Consider the following 23,811-nt stretch of genomic DNA (forward strand, 5'->3'; position numbering starts at 1 on the left):
TTGAAAATATTGAAGTTTGAAAAAATACCTGAAACGTATTCTGTGAAATGGAGTTCCTCCAGTTGATGTGAATGTTAAAAGTTTACGAAGAAAAAGTGAGATTAAAATACCTCTTTCTGTACAGTCGGGACAGATGATGTCATTATGAAATGTCAATTACAAGATTCATCAGTATCGTTTAAGGTTATTTTGCACAGGATTGATACATTGACAGTTATGTAATGCTGCCTTATTTGTAAGTTTTAAAAGTTTTGAACTCGACTATCCTGAAAATTTAAATAAACTATTATTTACAAATTTGAATATTTATAGACCTATTAAAAATTATAAAAAACCTAACGTATTGGATAAGCGTCCTGTATTGTGAAATAAACTAGTAAAACATCTATCGGTTCAATGCAAACACTGCTATAACATTCAACTGAATGGTTAGGCTTAAGAATATATGAACTAGAATGGGGCCAGGTTTTATTGTATTCAGTTAGAATATTGCAGTGATCGTGTGCTGTGATTTTGCTGCTATGTTATTATATAATTCCCAATGATGTTTAGGATTTCAACCTCGAGAAGTTATGAGGTATTATTAAAGTTTGTCAGAATTAAACTGGGTTTTAAATAACTGAACATTCCAAACATCTTAAATATTACCTTCATATGACTGTAATATGGACGTTGCTTATGTCAGTTAGTCTAGAAACCTTCATATCAAATTTGTGAATGACTGGAAAATTTATAAGTTCCAAAATCCTTGAAGTATTCCCTTCATATCAAAATTGTGTATGGCTGTAATCTGTAAACGTTGCTTAGGTGGGTTATAAGTTCCAAAAGTTTTGACGTTTTGCGTTTATATATATATATATAATTTTGTGTATGGTTGTAATCTGAAAACGTTGCTTAGGTCGATTATAAGTACTAAAAGTCTTGACGAATTGCTTTCATATGAAATTCCTGTATGGCTGTAATCTAAATAATTTGCTTGGATCGGTTGTGTTCAAACAAGCCTTCGTATCTAATTTTGTATGGCTGTACCTGTAAACGTTGCTTAACAGCTATAAGTTTCAAAACTCTTGACGTAATGCCTTCATAACAAATTGTGTATGTCTTTAATCTGAAAAAGTTGCTTAGGTCGGTTATAGGTTTCAAATATTTTCATGTATCAAATTCCATATCAAATTTGAGCATATCTGTAATCTGAAAAAGTTGCTTAGGTCGGTTATAGGTTTCAAATATTTTCATGTATCAAATTCCATATCAAATTTGAGCATATCTGTAATCTGAAAAAGTTGCTTAGGTCGGTTATAGGTTTCAAATATTTTCATGTATCAAATTCCATATCAAATTTGAGCATATCTGTAATCTGAAAAAGTTGCTTAGGTCGGTTATAGGTTTCAAATATTTTCATGTATCAAATTCCATATCAAATTTGAGCATACCTGTAATCTGAAAAAGTTGCTTAGGTCGTTAGGCCCAAAAAGTTTTCCGTGTGACGTATGTTGTGCATTAGTCGAGATTTTACCAACGACCCTTGTCTTGAAACCGTAAAGGCTAATGAACTCATCTAAAAGGTTCAACTTATGTTCCGAGTTTGTATTGAACTAGCACTTACTCCCGCGGCTACACACGCGCCATTTTAATGCCAAACAAAAGTGAAATAGAAATCAAACTCATCAAATTAGGTAACCAGTAACCATAACAATAAACAATTAATAAATATTATAAACAACAACATTCCATCCTCTTGTTATATAAAATATTTAAATTTTAAGTGTAAACAAGAAACAATATTTAAAATGGATTTTTTTAAATAATAGTATCAAATATTTCTGATTGTCAATATGTTAAAATTAGCTGATGTTAAATTTAAACATTCCTTAAATAAACTTTTTTAGATTGAAATTAGGTTCAGGATAGGGTTTTAAATGGTAATTTCTTTTATTTTAAAAATTATTTGGTTCTGTTGCATCGAATGTGAAGATGGCAGTTTCTTAGAATTTTAAAAACCAATATTTAATTATCCTTGCTCTTAAAACAGTCAAGGTTTGGCCAACGTAATTTTTGGTACAAATTTTACAGCATATATCAAAAGAACACATCATAAAAACACAAAAAGACATGCAATTTTCGAAGTTTTCCGATTTAGTAATAATGATTATGATTATTTTAATCCTATAAAAGAATGTATGCTTGTTCTGAGAGACACCCAGCTTACCGCTTGCCTGCATTCTTGGAAAGTTCTTTCAGGATACCTATGAATACATTTTAATGTGATACAGTACAATATAGGGTATTGCTTTCAAATCTATGTTCGTTATATGTCCTGGTTTCAGTCTATGATTTTCATAAATATTTATATACCTAATCATTATCGAATCATTCGTCAGTGGAAATCGGTCGGGATGTTCCCTCGACGATTTCTGCCATGTAAATTGCATTTAGTGTCTGGTGTACTGCAGTCTGGCTGACTGCGCTCGCTTGTTTCCTCAAATTGTAATCAGGGAGAGAATGGTTCGTTGAATCATGTCAATGCCCGGTACCTCCCTTTTTGTTTCTTCATTTACAGTCCCAAAATTCAAAGGAAACTTATTCAGAGTAAAACTACGAGTAGCACATATTTAATTTTATCGATTTAAAAATCTACAATGGTCCAAAATAAAATAATTTGATGAGTGCTTATTTGATCCTACTTGTAATAAAAGTTACACAAAAGTCCTTGTATGTCATTTATATATATATATATACAAACCTATATATATATATATATATATATATATATATTATATACAAACTTATATATATATATACACTTATATATAAATGATATACAATAAATAATTAAATGTATTATATAAAATAGCTATCTTAGAGTTTTACATTATAATAGTCTGTGATTAAAAAAAAACTTATAGACACTTGGCAGAATACTGACACTACATTTTTGAATAGAAGAAATGCATTAAATAGGTGAGGAAGAAGGGTTTAATCACGATAACAGTTAAGTGTTTAATAAGAAAATACCACATGATAGTGTTACGTTTCTGTATTGATTTTCTTTTGTTAATTCTCATATTAGTACTCTTTTATTTATTCATCAAAGTGATTTAAATCAACTGTGATCAATCTGTAATCTGAAAACGTTGCTTAGATCGGTTAAAAGTTTCAAAAAGTTATCCTTGTGATGTATGTTGTGCATTAGGCGAGATTGTACCAACGACCCTTGTCTTGAAACCGTAAAAGTTTGATGAGGCTAACGAACTCATCCGAGGGGTTCAAGTAATGTTCCGTGTTTGTATTTATCTAGCACTTACTCCCGCGGCCACGCAAGCAATTTCCTGGTGGCAAAATACAAGTGAAACAGAAATCAAACTCATCAAAATTAGGTAACCAGTAACCATAATAATAAATATCATAAACAACATAATTCCATCATTTGCTATCTAACATATTTAAATTTAAATTCCAACAAGCAATATTATTTCAAAAGGAGGAATGATTCATTTTATAATTAGACCGTCTGTTTGTCTATATTTTTAAATTAGCTAGTGTGCGATTTTAACATTCCTCACATTAGATTGAAATTAAGTTCAGGATCTGGTTCTAAATAGCAATTCCTTTATTTTAAAAATTATTTGTTTCTATTGAATCGAATGTGAAGACGGAAGTCTCTTAGAATTTTTAAAACCAACATTCAGTTATTCTTACTCTTAAAACAGTCAAGTTTTGGTCAATTTATTTTTTGGCAGAAATCTTACAGCATATATAAATGCACACGTGGACTGAGAAGTACTAAATTACATAAAACTGCACAGTCAACCTGTACTGTGTTTTTGAGAAAATGCAAATACCTTTTCTCGTAGATTACACTATATTTTGTAGTGCAGCTGTCTCTGATGTCGAAAAGATGTAAAAAGTTTATTTTGTCCATTGTCGCCGACTTATTTTGGATTTCTTCAGACGAACATGACTCCAGATTCCAGGAGTCAAGTCTGGGATAGATTTCAAACGCTACACCAAGAAGTAAGTCAAATGGAGCTAAACTTAAAATTCACGTTGAATTAATCCTTCCCACCATAGCTACGTTATACACAGTAAATAATAGAGTGACTAAAATAAAGAAAAACGGTGAAATAAACAATTTTACTCTTATCTCGTAGTCATGTATGTATTGAAGGCTATTAATAAACTCAATTATTTTTGCTTTTATGCTAATTTATAAAAAAAATCCCTAATAAAACTGTATTGCATTTTATCACATTCAGTTTGTACCTACACACATTCAGTTTGTACCTGCACACATTCAGTTTGTACCTGCACACATTCAGTTTGTACCTACACACATTCAGTTTGTACCTGCACACATTCAGTTTGTACCTGCACACATTCAGTTTGTACCTACACACATTCAGTTTGTACCTGCACACATTCAGTTTGTACCTGCACACATTCAGTTTGTACCTACACACATTCAGTTTGTACCTACACACATTCAGTTTGTACCTACACACATTCAGTTTGTACCTTCACACATTCAGTTTGTACCTACACACATTCAGTTTGTACCTGCACACATTCAGTTTGTACCTACACACATTCAGTTTGTACCTTCACACATTCAGTTTGTTTTATGTGGATGTTACCGCTGTTACATCAAGTAAGTAATGGCCATATCGGTGATCGGTACTAAAGATGGGGGAACGGCTGAAGCTACGTACTAGTCTTGTTCCTTTTATTACTACTGCTACGCGCAAATATACAAGGAATAAATATGTATTTATTTATAAATATCACTGATATTAAATTATCTGTGGTGCAAAACGTAGGGAAATCCATTTTTTTATTTGACAAGATATTACGAACACGTTTAAAAATTACAAGAGAAACAAATTAATGTTTTAAAGAAAAGAAAAATACAAAACCAAGACACAAATATTGAAGTATTAATATTTTTAAACTGAGGCGTAGAACTTGGGCTACGCATGTCAAACCGAAAATTTACTTCAGACGTAATTAAAGAAGGAAAGATTTATTTTCTCCTCTGTTACAAAAAAAAGAAAAAAAAAAAGAAAATAGATGCACTATTTATCAAAATATTACAATAATTATAACAAATAATATCCATTTTCATTTTCAAGCTCACCTACTAACCTAGAAATAGCTTAAAGTAGCCTAACTAAATTACCACTTAATTTCACCATTAATTTGTCTAATAAATTTAGAACGATATAAAATTACATTAAATCACATAACATTTTAACAAGAAATAAAAAGTTTTATTTAGTGCATCTGAAAAACTGATGATGTGGACTCTTGAGGAGAAAAATTTAGGGCCTCTAGGGGAACGCCTGATACAGGTTCCATCTTACATACATTTATTACAAAATAATAGCAGCAATCAGATAATATATCAAACTAAATTACAACACAATGGTCACGATATGAAATTAAGAAAATAAAGATGTCCTTATTAAGAAAAGAACCACTATAATTAACTGATAATATAATTACAATATAATATATATATATATATATATATATATATATATATATATATATATATATATATAGCAATTATTGGGTGGAAACCTATTTAATTAATTTTATTAAGTTATTATTTTTAGTAGGAAATTAATGTCTTCTAGTTCCATTAACCACATTTTCAATTTCTTAGCAAACAAAATTTTGTTTTTGGCAAGTTTTATAGTTTCTGGTAATAAATTAAATATTCTAGGTGCTATAAAACCGTAGGTTTTGATGATAGAGTTTCGAAATTGGGGAAATAATTTACTGAATGTGGATTTTTCGAATGGTATCGTTTACGTTTCAGAGTAACGCATAATAAGATTCCTAACAAGTTTGAGAAAGGTTCACGGAACACCAAAGCGTTGTTGGTTAGAAAGCAGCGAACTTGCCAATTCAAATCAAGTGAAGTAGTTGTTGAATCAGGCTCCGCCCGCTTGTTTGTCTAGGGGGCATCCAACACAGTGAAATCATGATGTCGAAATTTGTGGAGCAACACAAAATAACTCTCACAACTTAGAAACGGATTTAAAGTATTTAAAAATTATTTTTACTATGGCGATATTTTAAAATAACTATTTCCTAAGACTCATTAAACTGTTAGCAACAGTTTTTGTCACACAGAGAAGTATTACATTTATTTACAAATAAAGTACATTTTCGTTCCAAATAGTCTATTCCATTTGATTTCTTGGCTTGGTGATTTACTATAGTCTTACTTGGCAACAGCATATCAGCCTCTTAGTAACCAAACTGAAAAAAGCCTTCTACCCTCTATCAAATGCTGTAGATTTCGCTACTCTTAAAACTATGTTCAGTTCTACATCTCATATGGAGTCATTTTTTGAGGTAATTCCTGCGATTCAATCATAATCTTCCATCATCAAACAAAAGAGGATCATCAGACTGCTGACAAGTTCCTTCTATAACGATTCTTGCAAACGTAATTTTCAACCCTTCAATATCTTACCGTTGCCTTATATTCCAGTGCCTTTTGTATGCCAAGATGTATATCAAGTTCATGCCCAGAACCATACCCACAAACACTTCACAAGAAATACATCTCTTCTGCAATATCCTATCCATCGAAGTAAATTTTATAAAAGTTCCCTATGTATTATTCTGTATACATGCCACTCCACTTTAAAGAAGAGCAATCGCATTAAAAGTTCAAGAAACTTCTTTTACAATATCTTGTCAATGAATGTTTCTATAGTGTTCCAGAATACATCGCTTAGTCAGATCGTTGATCGTCCCTAAGAAGCCATAGTTGTTAAATGCTATGCATGTTCTTCCTTACTAACTCAGTAATTCTGATTTGTACAGATTTTATTTACATGTAACTGTATTAATATGATGCATACTTGTATAATTACAGTGACTTTGATGTTTGGTAACTCGATGATTGACGAATCTAATATTAAATACGACGAATGTATAGTATTTATAGGACAATATAACTATACAATAATTTTAATTGCACCATAATAAACTCCTGGATAAGTTTTTCTGAGAATTTAATACAAAACCTTATAACCATAGTCCTATAGCACCCCAAATTTGATGTATTAGACAAGGCCGTGGAATACGATGGAAACGCAAATAGGCCGTAAATATTTAACGGAACATTATTTATTTTTTAAATATTTGGGTAATGCAAGATTTCAACTCTATCTTACATAGCAACTTTTCTTATTTTAAATAAGGTGGAAAAAAATTAATACGTGTAAAAAAAAATAATATTATAATCCCGAATATAAATTTGGGGATTATAATACTTCTTTAGCGGAACGTTCCTGGTTGTTGGAGCGTGGCCATTCAGGTTTGATTTGGTCGTTTGTGGTTTGTTTATCGTTCTCGGAAAGTAAGCATGAGACCTTTGTAAACCTGGAACAATGCACAATGCATGACTACAATGAGGCATACAATGTATGCCTTTCCGTTCATGTTCCTTGTATTATCCTACATCCTCTTTCTAGACCCAGAAAGTACTGTATACACTTTGCATTGGATCATATCCCCATAAATCACTACAAGACGAATATAGAGTACTCGTTGGTTTCTTCGGCTGTAGAAGAAATTTTACTTTGTATCTGGTGCATAATTTCCTATGCCTTTGCAGTGTACACTGGCTCGTTGCATTGTATTATCAAACGTAGTGTAGAATATAATTGTTCATTGCATCTACAGTATGTAGACGGTGTCGCTCTGTATTTGCTATTTTCCCATCAAACATGCCTAATATTTATCTGATAACTTGTAGTTTTAGGCGGGGAGTGGAGCAAGAACAACTCGGTTTGGTGCACTAAGTCTTAGAATTCCGATATACAGAACCACAACCTATAACCGAGCCTTCACCGTCACTGCTTGCAGATTATGGAACTCCTTACCAGAATTTGTCAAACAAATTGAGAGTCGGGGTTTGTGGCAGAGCTGAGACGAAGATACCTGGACCGGATGATCGTAGCGGGCGGCGGGGCTACTCTTTGAATCGTGACTGTGTGAATGGAAGAGTGAATGGAATACCGTATTGTGTTAGCAAGTTTTAGTTACATAAGCCTTATACTGTGCTATTAAGATTGATTTTTGTTTACTCTTAAACAAAAATGTAGATGTAAGAAAGAACCACATGCTCCTAATTTCGCATCGATAAAGAAGTGTTTCCATTCTGTTCTATGCTAAGGAAAGTAAATACCGAGTACGTTTAATGTATATATTCTCAGTTTGGTTAATTAAGTTAGGTTTTGTAGCAATCCTTAAATTAATAACATTCTCATTGCATTACATGATGTACTGTATAATCGTCACTCCTGCTAAAATCTGAATAATACTTTTGACGTTGCTATTTTAGATTACTATTGAACGATCAATGCACGGCTTCCTGAATCCAAAAATATTTTCAAAAATTTTTGAAATTTTCCATCAGTAAAACCAAATTAGGCTATTTCGAACATTTTGAAACAAAAATATCCGAATCTTTCCATACATTCTCAAGTGATACACTCGAAATAAAAGTATTTCATTTGTATTTGAGATGGAAATTGAGGTAAAAAGTACAATTTTAATATCAGGTGGTAACAAGAGTGAGGGGGGGGGGTGTTTCTTGTTAGAGAGGGCTGAGGGTTGGAGGGGGGAGTAAAACTGCGGAAACGATTGAGGAACATCCCTTCCCCTTCCTTTGTGAAATTTATCGCGGTATGCTCCGCTGAGAAATATCTCCACGCGGCAGCAAACGCATGCGACTATAACAATAGTGCAAACATTGAAAGTGCAGTATATTCGGATGTAAAATTTATCATAACATAATACATTTTTATATGATGTATTACACAAGAATTACAGAAACTATTCAGCATCGTATTGTACACTTGGAACTAACTGTATGTTTGAGCCACTTTCGTTTGGTCTGTTTGGAATAGACTGAGTAATGTGGTCGGTGGCAATTACAAATATTTTAATCAAACAATGTGGCATTCTTTTTAAGATCATTCTCGACACAAACAATACTGGTAACGTCTCGGAGAGGAATTTTACAATTTCAAAATTTTGAATTTAGCAGTCTATAAAAATGCAGATGCAAATAAAAATCGAGACTTTGTCTTGAGAGTTCCAAAAAATTGTCTAATCAACAGCTTATATATTTATCCTAATGACAAACTTAGGTTTATAAGGCATTTATTGAAAAAATACAGTTAATAAATAATATGATACAATGTGTGATATGAAGCATATATAATACTGAATACAGTACGATACTTAATTATTACTTCTGTTTTTTTTTTCTACTAAAATACTAGCAGAAGTGTACTTTTTCCTTGAGGCATTTATATATCTAAACCATGTTCAATGTTCACCATATACAAAAGCTTTTACAAGTAAAATCAGCCTTGGTATTCATCTTTGAAAAATATATTTTGATAAGGCGAATGAAGACGTTTATACCCATGAAGGGCCTAGGGTATTATTTGTATTCTAGAACAGTTCGGAGACGTAAGACACATTACTGCCTCGGAGACATTGTTTGTTATTTATCTTCTAAATTGTGTTATCCGAGAGGAGGTTATTTTCGTATGGGCAGAGTGTTGCCAAAAACCTTAAATTATACTTTTGTATTTGTTACATATATAAATTCCTTCTTTATTTTCGAGTACAATGATGTATAACACAATTGCGGCAAATGACCGGAAAATCCTGTTTCCTTCAAAGTACATAAATTTTACCAACTGATTAAAAAAATTAATTTTGTGAAGACTATCACTAAGTTTGGAGGTAGACAAATAGACTGCCGTTTCAACGTATATAGCTATAGTGTACTGTAACAGTACTAATCATCATATTTTGTATACTACCCCTTTTACATCGTTTCCTTCACAATACATACATTTTACGAACTGATTAAACAAATGTTTGTGTGAAGACTAACACTAAGCTTGGAAGTAGACAAATAGACCGCCGCTTCAACATATATAGCTATAGTGTACTGTAACAGTACTAATCATCATATTTTGTATACTACCCTTTTTACATAGTTTCATCCACAGTACATAAATTTTACCAACACATTTTTGTGTAAAGACTAACACTAAGTTTGGAAGTGGGCAAATAGACCGCCGCTTCAACGTATATAGCTATAGTGTACTGTAACTGTACTAATCATCATATTTTGTATACTACCCTTTTTACATAGTTTCATCCACAGTACATACATTTTACCAACTGATTAAACAAATTTGTGTGTGAAGACTAACACTAAGTTTGGAAGTGGGCAAATAGACCGCCGCTTCAACGTATATAGATATAGTGTACCGTAACAGTACTAATCATCATATTTTGTATACTACCCTTTTTACATCGTTTCCTTCACAATACATACATTTTACCAACTGATTAAACAAATGTTTTGTGTGAAGACTAACACTAAGCTTGGAAGTAGACAAATAGACCGCCGCTTCAACATATATATAGATATAGTGTACCGTAACAGTACTAATCATCATATTTTGTATACTACCCTTTTTACATCGTTTCCTTCACAATACATACATTTTACCAACTGATTAAATAAATTTTTTTGTGTGAAGACTAACACTAAGTTTGGAAGTGGGCAAATAGACCGCCGCTTCAACGTATATAGCTATAGTGTACTGTAACAGTACAAATCATCATATTTTGTATACTTCCCTTTTTACATCGTTTCCTTCACAATACGTACATTTTACCAACTGATTAAACAAATTTTTGTGTGAAGACTAACACTAAGTTTGGAAGTGGGCAAATAGACCGCCGTTTCAACGTATATAGATATAGTGTACTGTAACAGTACTAATCATCATATTTTGTATACTACCCTTTTTACATAGTTTCCTTTACAATACATAAATTTTACAAACTGATTAAACAAACTTTTGTGTGAAGACTAACACTAAGTTTCCAGGAAAATAGACCGCCCGCTTCAACGTATATAGCTATAGTGTACTGTAACAGTACTAATCATCATATTTTGTATACTACCCCTTTTACATCGTTTCCTTCACAATATATACATTTTACCAACTGATTAAACAAATGTTTGTGTGAAGACTAACACTAAGTTTGGAAGTAGACAAATAGACCGCCGCTTCAACGTATATAGCTATTCATAGTGTACTGTAACAGTACTAATCATCATATTTTGTATACTACCCATTTTACATAGTTTCCTTCACAATACGCACATTTTACCAACTGATTAAAAAAAAATTAATTTGATCAAGACTAACACTAAGTTTTTAGGAAAATAGATCACTGCTTCAACGAATTTAGTTATAATATAATGTAACAGTACTAATCAACATATTTTGCACTCTATGGTTTTTTCATGGTTATCAACTTTAAGTAAGTATAACAACACTTCTCTCTTGTCTTGGTTTACCTTCTTTTTGTGTTTATCCAGACTACGTCGCCTGAAGCTAAGTCTAAAGGCATCGTACTAGGAGATGGAAAGGGCTTATTAGGAAAGGGTAGACCAACAAATGCCCACATTGATCTTTTCCAAATCTAATTTTGTTTAGCTATTAGGAGGAATTTAAATAATCAAGAAGCTATGAAAACACCTATATGAGTGCATTATTTTCACAAGTTATCTATCACCAAGTGAAGAAACCCCGCAAAGTAAACTTTGCTCATGGATCTTTATTCTTCGCGTTGTACCAAAAGGTACAGACAACGGGTGAAGCTAATTCTCTCAAAAACCCATTGCCAGAATCAATAATGAATAATGCTCCACATAAAATAAATGTTCAGAGACCTCCTAAAAAATGAACTCTTACAAAAATGTCTTCATGGAAGCACACGCACAATTGAAATGAGAGTCTAGATCATATTATTGATCTAAAATTCCAAGAGAGTGTTATACAGTGTATAATACTGCGCTATGGGGAGTATTGGCTGCAGTTAAATTTATCGATGGTGCAATAGCCAAGCTAAAAAGTTTTTGAAAATACGGGTGTAAGAGCAGAAAAATACATACAATGGATTGCATAAAATTAATACAATACGAGTAAAATGCTGAAAACTCCTTCCAAGAAATGACCAAAGAAGCTAGAGTGAAGAAAACACAAAATAAAATGAAGGAAGTAGACTAGGAGCAGGAGAAAGAAGCACAATATGGCGCTAGAGACTTGTAATTGTAAATTTATAAATTTCTTTTGTAATTGTAAAAATCTATCAGCGGATAAATTCTTTGTCCTTTGCTGATAATGTCCTCTTGTTTGCAGATTCAAAATGGGTTCTTGGAACAACTCAGATAAAGCAGATGGTACAGTAAATTTTTCCTAATTTAGATTGAATATAATGTTTCATACTGTATCCCTCCCCATACACATGTCTCGTTAACTTAATGAAAAGGTCCCTTTAGCCTTCAGAAGTCTGCTTCTCACTTGAACAATGTCGAATCGGTGCTTTAGAAGTTAGGTAGGGTCATTCACGTTCATCTCGACTCTGTCTCCTTTCTTGTCCGTATCACAGTTTTGTGCTGGGTAAAGTTACATTAGAAAAGTTGAGATTGATGACTTACTCTGTTCGTGCCTCGGATGGATGATGTCTGAAGAAGTTGCACAAGTCCAGTTTAGAGTTTGATGAATTGTGTGAGTCATCGTTTGATATTTTTAAGTGAATGGGAATCGCTTGGGCAGAATGAATTAGTTCACGACGTAGATTTTAATCGGTTATTTGTACTCGCGGTAGAATCGGTTCTCGGTGGGCTAGTTTTTTTTTAGGAAAATTTTAAAAACAAACTAATTGTCAAAGCTCTTTATGATAGTTTTCTTGAAGCGAGCAAAATAAAACATAATGTTTTATTCATTTCAGTAGGGGCGGAAGGAATCTGAATCAGTTTTCAAACAACTTACAATTAGTAAGAAAGCTGTTAAGGTTTGAATATACGAAGAAATGTGTATGAAAAACATTATTCTATTACACTTTGTGGTATTTTAAAAATTATCACAAATAAATACATAACATTATATATTAATAATATTTTTATATTCCTCAGTTTTTATTTCGGTCTGTTAAAACATTGTCTAACTACTTAAAACTCTAGTTTTAATGCAGTAATTCCTAGGCAAGTAATAAAATTACTTTTTCGCTTCAAGACATTATTTTAAAGCGCTATACAACAGGCAAAAATCAATCACACCATCTGAATGATCACAATCACACACTAATGCGAAAGAAGTAGTGGCAGCACAACCATTTAGCTGCAGGAGGGGTGTTCAACTCAAGAGAGGAGCCAGTACTACTTCAACCAGACTGTATGGTGTCCTAGGTTGGAATTATCTGCGAGTGAAGTGGTGGCTAGACAACCATATAGTGTGCGGGAGGGGTGGTCAACTCGAGAGAGGACCCAGTACTACTTCAACCAGACTGGTTGGAGTCCCAGATTGGAATTATCTACGAGATAAGTAGTGGCTAGACAACCATATAGTGTGCGGGAGGGGTGTTCAACTAAAGAGAGGACCCAGTACTACTTCAACCAGACTGTATGGTGTCCCAGATTGGAATTATCTGCGAGATAAGTAGTGGCTAGACAACCATATAGTGTGCGGGAGGGGTGGTCAACTCGAGAGAGGACCCAGTACTACTTCAACCAGACTGGTTGGAGTCCCAGGTTGGAATTATCTACGAGATAAGTAGTGGCTAGACAACCATATAGTGTGCGGGAGGGGTGTTCAACTAAAGAGAGGACCCAGTACTACTTCAACCAGACTGGTTGGAGTCCCAGATTGGAATTATTATCGGTAATATTCACAAACCTACCAACAATATAACATACATAAATATAAAGAACGTTTAGATGTTAAGTGCCATACCATTGCAACATACCATAACATGCAGTTCATGTAATACAAAGTTTGTTACTAAAGTATGTGTGTTATTATAACAAAAAATAAAGGAATTATTAGTGTACTTGAGTAATGTTAAATTTAATTTGCACCACACCTTTTCCTCCCCAGCTATGGCGAGGTAGCGCCTATGCTGGTCCTGTGGAATGTTAAAGGCCTTCTGGGCGTAGTTGTAGAGGTCTTCCTGGTAGTGCGAGAACTGGCCGCTAGAGGCGCCCACTTTGTTGGTGATCGTGTACAGTACCTCGATGTACAGTTGCTCCAACTGAAACAGAAACCACGAATAAAATAACCTGAGTATTTCTCATTATTACAACACAACATATCTTAAAGTCTGTCTCGATATTTTCCTTGGGTGGTAACACACGGAGTATATAATAGATTGTTAAATAAACTATACCGTTGCCTTAAGGTTTATTGACACTCGAATAAGAGAATAGATCCAAATCCTCACAATATCAATTGTGGAAAAATGTAATAAGTTCAAGTGAATTGAGCAAGTGTTCTGTAAATCAGTCAGACATATCTATTCACCCGTACTCAATGACAGGATCCTTTCAACTCATCATTCGATAACAGTAAATTTCAAACAAAGAAGCGTAGAATAATTTTTCTTTTTAAAGTAGTGAGGTTCTCGACGTATTATGCTAGTTTCATCGGAATTCATACAATTGTTTTCGGGGAACAATAAAGGTGATAAATTTTTCACTTTTATATTTGATTTCTTATTGTAACAGTTACAAATATTTTTTTCTCACCTGTGAATATAAAGTCAATATATGCATATATATATATATATATATATATATATATATATACATATAAAGTGATCCAATAGCTAACTTTTTAATTACATGACTTAGCACCACACTTTAAATTTGGAACTTGCTCAATTTTAAGTTTTAATCAGGAATACACTTTCAAATTTTTTGAAGATGGGCGCCATTTTCCAATATGGTGGCCAACTTAAAAATCTTTTATGGAACACCCTGTATTTTATGTTGTTTTTAGATTCTACTCTACAAAATAAGACATTTTTGCTTCTGAAAGTTTTTCTATATCTCTAATGGTTCAGGAGAAAGTTTTCACCATCAGTGAAAAAATCCGAAAAACTTCCAGTCCACGTAGCTCCTGAACCATTAGAGATATAGAAAAACTTCCAAAAGCAAAAATGTCTTATTTTGTAGAGTAGAATCTAAAAACAACATAAAATACAGGGTGTTCTATAAAAGATTTTAAAGTTGGGCGCCATATTAAAAAAATTATGAAAACTTCCAGTCCACGTAGCTCCTGAACCATTAGAGATATGGAAAAACTCTCAAGTACAAAAGGTTTATTTTTTAGAGTAGAATCTAAAAACAACATAAAATACAGTGTTCCATAAAATATTTTAAAGTTGGAAAATGGCGGCCATCTTCAAAACATTTGAAAGTGTATTCCTGAGTAAAACTTAAAATTGAGCAAGTTCCAAATTTAAAGTGTGGTGCTAAGTCACTATTGGATCACTTTAAAAAACTCATAATTTATTTCAATAAACATTGAATCGCAGTACTTGCTCCGCCGGGACTCGAACCCGGATCTCTCACTTACCGGGTGAATGGGTGTAATGGTAGCACATTCAGAGCAACCTGTAGTGGCACATGGCTTAAAACATAACTTAAATTTCGGAGAAACCAATTAGAAATATATCACAAAATATCAGTAAACACAGTCTTAGAACCATGGAACAAGCCCATCAGCTAGTCACCAAATCAAAATTTCCAAATGGATTAAATTTAAGGTGACAGTCAACAAAGTTAATTTATGAAATCAATTCATATGTTTACCATTCAACATCATTCAATCTTTATTTTCATTTTCTATGTTGATGTTCAATGTTTATTGTATTCTTATAGCCCTATTTATCATGTTTAATTTCCTGAAGACGGTTAAGCCGAAATATAGAAGTTGTTTATCAATGTATTCCTATTTCTTATTGAAGACTATATTTATATAGGTTTCGTATTTAAACATTTATCTGTGACACTTTGTATTGGAATCGTATTGATACTCAGTTTAAAGTATGGTATGATTTAAAGAAAAGATAATGTCTACTTTTTATACTAAGCAATCCAGTGATTATCTTTGCCTTTGCGGCGGGAACTCTCGACCGGCTCCCGAGGGAAATTATACCTCGGAAAGAGCCATCAAAGCAGACTTTGCCCGATGCGTCACTGCTTCCATCAACATCTTAAAATGCGTATTTTCCAATCCTTAGAAAATGTGTTCCAAATACCATAAAAGTGGGGAAATATTTTCACCAAGATTTACCTGGATTGTTCTACTTAACGTGAGGGTGGTGATTTATGTCTGAATTATAACTTAAAATGTTGTTTCGAATTGCGTTCAAACATTGGTGATGAATTGTGAACATAAATGTGTGTTAGCCCTGGACAATAAAAGGATTCTAGGAAGAAGTATTTGACCCTTGTAAGAAGAGGACCTCACCTAAAACTGTCATACAGAACTATACTAAACTATTCACAGATATAGGTTCACCAAGAGAGTTGTTGTGTTTAATGTTTGCGGAAGAATTTGGGATAAAACTATGAGTGAACCAACTATTTTTAAACCATGATCTATCTTAAAAATTTGAATTGAATTCAAAATTTAAACAGTACAATGTCAATAAACATTTCAATAATTGGAAAAGCCCTTATTTGAATGTAGGATGCTTCCCTATAGTTCATGGTAATTCATATAAGAATTATAGTATAAAACTACGGTCATACTAAACAATTATGTTATAAATAATAATATGATAAAAAAGAGTGAGTGAACTATTAAAATAAATAAGTCATGAATTATATTGCATACCGAAAATTTTAAAAGAATTAAAGAAAATTAAACCATTTCAAAAAGTTTAAGATCAGCTCATACGTTAAAATGGACTGGATAATGATATTTTGTAATATCTTCATTCACAATTAGTTATGACTTTGATGAATGGATGGCATGATCAATTTCACAGTAAATTCCAATTTCGGATACTTACAATTTGAATTCACAAAGGAAGCATATTTACAATCCACTAAACATAATTGATTTTAAATAACAGTATGATAAAAGCCTATTTAGCTATTTCGAATACAATTTTTGATAGTAAATATTATATTATACTATTCAATTATTTAGTTCAAGCAAAGATCGTTACAAAATTACCTACTTATATGGAAGTTGGCCGATCTGGCAAGAAGACATTGTCTACGTACTGTTAATTAAAAAGTTCAGAATTATTTGACAAGTCAACAAACAAAGATGCCAACATTGGCGTTAGCCTTTTCTTTTGTCAAACTTGAGTTTTCGTTTCACTGAGCGGAATTAATTATAAAACTTCCTGTTGTTCCATTTTGACTTGGGCGGTAGTTAATAATGGCAAGGCAATAAAAACTCTCCACAGAGTTTCCTCTTTCACAGACATTTCACAGTCATACCTCAATAATTCGGATCTCTTTTGATTGATTTTGCATTGATTTCTAACTTATTCACTGTCCTTGTACAAGTGTATGTTTCCCATGCCATTTTTACATTACACTTTTAAGTGCGGAAAACGCAACTGACTAAAATGTTCTGCTCTACAAATAAACGTTTTTACAAATCTAACTTTTTGCAAGGAAAATACTTAAATTCTTAAGTACTGTAGATGAAGTATGTTTTTAGCATCATCAATGCTCTATCTTTCGTCACAATAACCTTTAATTTATTTTCAGAAGTTCAACTAAAACTGAGTTTTTAATACTTGCGCGTAATATCCATTAGTATTTTTGTTGGATAAACCTCGTAAACAAAAGTTAAACAAAACTAGACAACTCAACGAGTAGTACTAGGACCAGTACGCAAACATTCACTAGTGTCGCGTTAATCCAGTAAATTATAGTTTCTGGGTCTGGCCTTAGGATCGCGCTGTATATCGTGTTCCAATGACATCTTTGTGTAATGTTTTCTGTGCTTATGCTAATACATGTATGTAAAAATAATTTTTATAAGAAAAATTATTAATTTCTTACAACTGCTAATAGGAACTGTTAAAAAAGAATTTTCCAAGAATTTCAATATTCTGTTAACGATTTTCCTATAATTATGAAAACGAGAATGAAGATACCAGTTGATTGAATTTAATTTGGAAGATAATTAAATATTTACTTCTATGACAAATTTCAAGTTTTACTTGTATTTTCTAATGTTAGGCTAATGGGTATTTATGGGTGTTTTATTTCATACTTAGATAACACATTTACTACCACATATCAAAAAAGGTTATACCCCATTTTATTTTATTCTAATAATGAATAATAACAAGAACATTTCCTCTTTTAAATAGAGAATAAATAACATTGTACGCATAGCGAGAAATGCGGTAACTTGTGGTAGCACGAGTATGTTGATCACGAGCAGTACGGTAACTTGTGGTAGCACGAGAATGTTGATCAAGAGCAGTACGGTAACTTGTGGTAGCACGAGAATGTAGTTCACGAGCAGTACGGTAACTTGTAGCAACACGAGAATGTTGTTCACGAGCAGTACGGTAACTTGTGGTAGCACGAGTATGTTGTTCTCGAGCAGTGCGGTAACTTGTGGTAGCACTAATACGTGATCACGAGCAGTACGGTAACTTGTGGTAGCACTAATTCGTGTTCACGAGCAGTGCGGTAACTTGTAGTAGCACTAATACGTAATTACTAGCAGTACGGTAAACTTGTGGTAGCACTAATACGTGATTGCGAGCAGTACGGTAACTTGTGGTAGAGCGAGTATGTTGTTCACGAGCAGTGCGGTAACTTGTGGTAGCACGTGTGTGTGATCACGAGCAGTACGGTAACTTGTAGTAGCACGAGTATGTTGTTCTCGAGCAGTGCGGTAAATTGTGGTAGCACGTGTGTGTGATCACGAGCAGTACGGTAACTTGTAGTAGCACGAGTATGTTGTTCACGAGCAGCGCGGTAAACTTGTGGTAGCACTAATACGTGATTACGAGCAGTACGGTAAACTTGTGGTAGAGCAAGTATGTTGTTCACGAGCAGTGCGGTAACTGTGGTAGCACGTGTGTGTGATCACGAGCAGTACGGTAACTTGTAGTAGCACGAGTATGTTGTTCACGAGCAGCGCGGTAACTTGTGGTAGCACGGGTGTGTGATCACGAGCAGTGCGGTAAACTTGTGGTAGCACGTGTGTGTGATCACGAGCAGTACGGTAACTTGTAGTAGCACGAGTATGTTGTTCACGAGCAGCGCGGTAACTTGTGGTAGCACGGGTGTGTGATCACGAGCAGTGCGGTAACTTGTGGTAGCACTAATACGTGATCACGAGCAGTACGGTAACTTGTGGTAGCACTAATACGTGATTACGAGCAGTACGGTAACTTGTAGTAGCACGAGTATGTCGTTCTCGAGCAGTGCGGTAACTTGTGGTAGCACTAATACGTGATCACGAGCAGTACGGTAACTTGTAGTAGCACGAGTATGTTGTTCACGAGCAGTGCGGTAACTTGTGGTAGAACGAGTATGTTGTTCTCGAGCAGTGCGGTAACTTGTGGTAGCACTAATACGTGATTACGAGCAGTACGGTAACTTGTGGTAGAGCGAGTATGTTGTTCACGAGCAGTGCGGTAACTTGTGGTAGCACGTGTGTGTGATCACGAGCAGTACGGTAACTTGTAGTAGCACGAGTATGTTGTTCTCGAGCAGTGCGGTAAATTGTGGTAGCACGTGTGTGTGATCACGAGCAGTGCGGTAACTTGTGGTAGCACGTGTGTGTGATCACGAGCAGTGCGATAACTTGTGGTAGCACTAATACGTGATTACGAGCAGTACGGTAACTTGTGGTAGAGCAAGTATGTTGTTCACGAGCAGTGCGGTAACTTGTGGTAGCACGTGTGTGTGATCACGAGCAGTACGGTAACTTGTAGTAGCACGAGTATGTTGTTCACGAGCAGCGCGGTAACTTGTGGTAGCACGTGTGTGTGTGTGTGATCACGAGCAGTGCGGTAACTTGTGGTAGCACTAATACGTGATCACGAGCAGTACGGTAACTTGTGGTAGCACTAATATGTGATTACGAGCAGTACGGTAACTTGTGTTAGCACTAATACGTGATTACGAGCAGTACGGTAACTTGTGGTAGCACTAATATGTGATTACGAGCAGTACGGTAACTTGTGGTAGAGCGAGTATGTGGAACACATGTAGGCGAACCACGTGCACTTTGAGTATCCTCATCGAGGGATCCAGGATTTTATATTTTTATAAATTAGGTTTCATCCCTATTTAAAGCTAATTAACTACAGAGATATTCTGCGAACAGTCTGACAAAACACATTTAACTGGTCTGTTAAGTGACAGTCTTCGTTAACGCTCATCCCAGTGCTGAACAGTGCACCTTAGAATATTTAAAAAATAATATGTTAATTACAATTCTAAAAGATGAAATTCTCTTAATATTACAGAAGAAATTATTACTTGTCCATCACAAGGGATTGGTGATCGTGCTTCGCCGAATACCGTAAGGTAAATCCATGTCAATCTTTACTAGGACTGAGGTTTGCTGATGCGGAAGGGATATCTAGAGAAATGAACTGTGTGCTGTCTAAAGTAGATGTTCCGTGGAGAGATTTTCTGAGTAGGATTAGAAGGAACTTCTGCAGTGGCCAATAGTTAATGTGCTTGAAATTAGAATACAGATCAGACGTAACGAAGTAGATCCATGCATAACGTTCGTGTAAATTATTCGAATCTTCTTTCAGTGTTCAAACTTGTGTTCGTTTAGTCAACCTGTGTTTAGAGGAAATATTATTATAAAGTTATTTTGTCTCCAACTGATACTAACTAGCATGTGGACAAGTATCAGGATAAACGTCCCATCCCTACCCTTCTCGTGTTCCTTTCCACTCACTATTAAATATAAAATTTGTTAGATTTCAGATTAAAGTCCATATTTGTGTAAATGTATATAGGAGAGATAAAAAACACTAATATTTATTTTCTTTTTTAAGTCCTATAAAAATAAGGGCTTATAGTTACTTTGATAAATTTCAATTTGTATTCAGAAAATTTTTGAAAATTTTGCATTGCTAAGTTCCATTATTCACGTTTTTTGCACTGTAACTTCAATTTTGTACAATAAGCCAAAACATCTCGTATAACAGCTATGACACAATTTACGAGCTTTTAACACTTATAACCTTTTTTGTAGTTTGGTCAATTTAGGGTTGAAAAGTGACTTGAACGTGAAGAAACTTTAATCATTTTTAATAGTGTAAGTGAAAGAGAAAGTGTTCTGCATACTAGCGGAAGACTCTTCTGTGCTCCATTAATTACGTGTGTTACACTAACCTATTTGGTGAATGAGTGTATCACATGGTAGTATCGAGCCATATAATAATATATCGACCGTTTTACGGAACATTGATTAAGGTCTTTTCGTGGTCGAAAACGATTTTTACACGTCTTCCAACACTACAGAATCTCAGGCCTCTAGTAGAGATGGAATTCACAAATAATGATGACAACCTCTTGACTTCGAGGGGGTTTTCCAAAATCTCACTTAAGACTGATTATTATTCGACTATATTGTGGTCCAAGACGAGAAACCGGGTCAGGTGTAACAAATAAGGACGATTAGAGGAAATATAAGTATCTTAGCTAACCAGAAGGGTTACATCTGGCTGGTTCATACCTTCCAGTTGAACTTACACTAGGTACAGATGTGCCACTTTATCTGGGAAAACGTACGAATCTCCAAGAGCGGCACACCAGTAACCGCAAATGTCGAGATATCGGGGTGCAAGGATAGATCGATAGGTCTAGTCTACTGCGGGGGTGACTGTTGTAGTTACTGGATCCCTAAGTATTAATGGATCCCTAGACATAAATGTGTGACACTCTCGGACCACTTTGAGTAGAGAGGCTGATACAGAACTGGCCTCTCTTTGTTCTAAGGAGGCGTGACTGAGATTAAGGCACAAAATCCTTCCTCATGGATATTAACAAGAGGCGTCCCCTATCCCCAGCTTTACCCACCCAGGAAGCAGAGCAAAGGTCCTTTGAGGATCAAACGCAATTTGTAAGCCTTTGTCTCAAGAGAACAAAAGAAAGTACCTTAAGGACTATCATGTCATGAATAATTCCATAGAACATCTTAAGGTTAAATCGAGAGTTTATGTACAGTACACAGCGCCGATATCTGACAAACATACAATACATTGGGTTTCCTTTATAATCAGACTACATCAGGCAATAAACTATGAGTCATGTAGGACAAGTTATATGTAGTAACTTGTTTGTTATTAACATACAACGCAAATCAATGAAACAAATACACACAGAGATCGTTTGCATTACTGTTAATACCCCCCCCCCAAACCACCACGCCTTAGGCTGGGATAGTTCAAACAAAACTGTGTGTGCTATAAGGGTTCCTTTTGCGAGATTTTCGCTTTTGTGTTTAACCCTTTTACTGCCAGACAATTTTGTTACTACATGCGCCTAACCTGCCAGGCTGTTCATCATGGGCATGTACCCAAACTGCCAGGCCAATTTTGGACATTTTGCAATGTTTTCACATAAAAATTCATAGCTTTGCTATTTATAGTCATTGAAAGCTAAATAATGCTTTGTTTTTTTCCTCAATAAATGTAGTATTTAATACAAATATCTAAAAGTACAATTCAGGAACTTATAATATTTTTGAAACAAAATATGTACTTACCTTTTATATAAAATTTTTTTTTTTTTTAGTTTGACTTGAGATTTATATTTTGTAAACTTCATTCAATATAAATTTAAAGTGTTTTATTTTGAAGCTCAATACTATTTTTTAACAAATTAAAAAGAAATTATGTAAATATCTTTAAAATTATAGTTTTTATGAGTGTTTTTATGACTTATTACAAACTCACAAAATTTAAAAGGCAATCTGAAAAACCACACTGTAACAACTGCTTCACCAAGTTATTGTCTTATTCAACTCTAAAACTGCTTTATTATTCTTTTCAACTTAAAAAAATAGTTCTTAGAATATTTTCTTAGGCTATTTACAATCATTCTTGTCATATTTACAAAAGAATCCATGTTAGCAAATTTAGCACGAGTGAAATGGGAAGCACTTAGTGTGCAATCCCTTCTTGCACTTTGTACACTGGTACGTAGACTTTTTCCTCTTACCACCCGCCTTTGTACTGGCAGCACTACACACACAGCAGTTTTTTTTCTTTATTGTTTTCAATTTTTTCAAAAAACTTGCTTGAATCTGCATCACCACCACCTCAGTTGGTTGGAGTACCTCTCGGATTAGGGCCGAGTCTGGGTCCATGTCTGCTTTCCTGCTCTTGTATCCACTCCTGCCCATTTCCTCTACAACTGATGCTATAATAAATCTAAATGGCTTAAAGGCTTTGTCGTGTTTACTTTATACAGTAAGTATGCATTGAGCATCATTCTACCAAACAAGTTGAGGGCTACTTTCTTCCAGAACTTCATATTTTTTCGGTCATCCTGGTACTGGTACAGCATCTGGTCTGCACCATCAACTCTCTCCCATAAATGAGTTATATGCTCTTATAATGGAAGGCTTTGTAGAAATATGTATTTTGTTACCTCTTCTCTTGGATTTTGTTACGGACTCAGCCTTTGCCACTGGGTTGATAGTAGTAATACCTGCTTTTTTTGGCTCTTTTTTTCACGGTAACCCAGTAGAATCAGAGGATTTCTCCTCATGTACTTAGTTTCATCACCAACTGAAAATTTTGTCTTCATTTGTTCAGGAATGCCTTTTTCGGTTGTGACGTAGTGTACCTGTTACATATGTACCTTTCTTGTATAAATATTTTGCCAGTTTAGTAGACGAAAAAAAAGTTATCTATGTAAATGTGGTAACCTTTTTC

General features: G+C 34.2%; 1 protein-coding gene across 1 annotated transcript in view; it reads right to left on the minus strand.

Annotated features, from left to right (window-relative positions):
- LOC124355544 overlaps positions 1–23,811 on the minus strand; it is a 146,405-nt gene that overhangs the window by 11,161 nt on the left and 111,433 nt on the right. The window contains exon 5 of the mRNA XM_046806707.1: positions 13,993–14,160. Coding sequence (XP_046662663.1) covers positions 13,993–14,160 — 168 coding nt within the window. The remainder of the gene's footprint in view (positions 1–13,992; positions 14,161–23,811) is intronic.

Source organism: Homalodisca vitripennis, chromosome 2 (assembly GCF_021130785.1).
Source record: "Homalodisca vitripennis isolate AUS2020 chromosome 2, UT_GWSS_2.1, whole genome shotgun sequence".
Lineage (NCBI taxonomy): Eukaryota > Metazoa > Arthropoda > Insecta > Hemiptera > Cicadellidae > Homalodisca > Homalodisca vitripennis.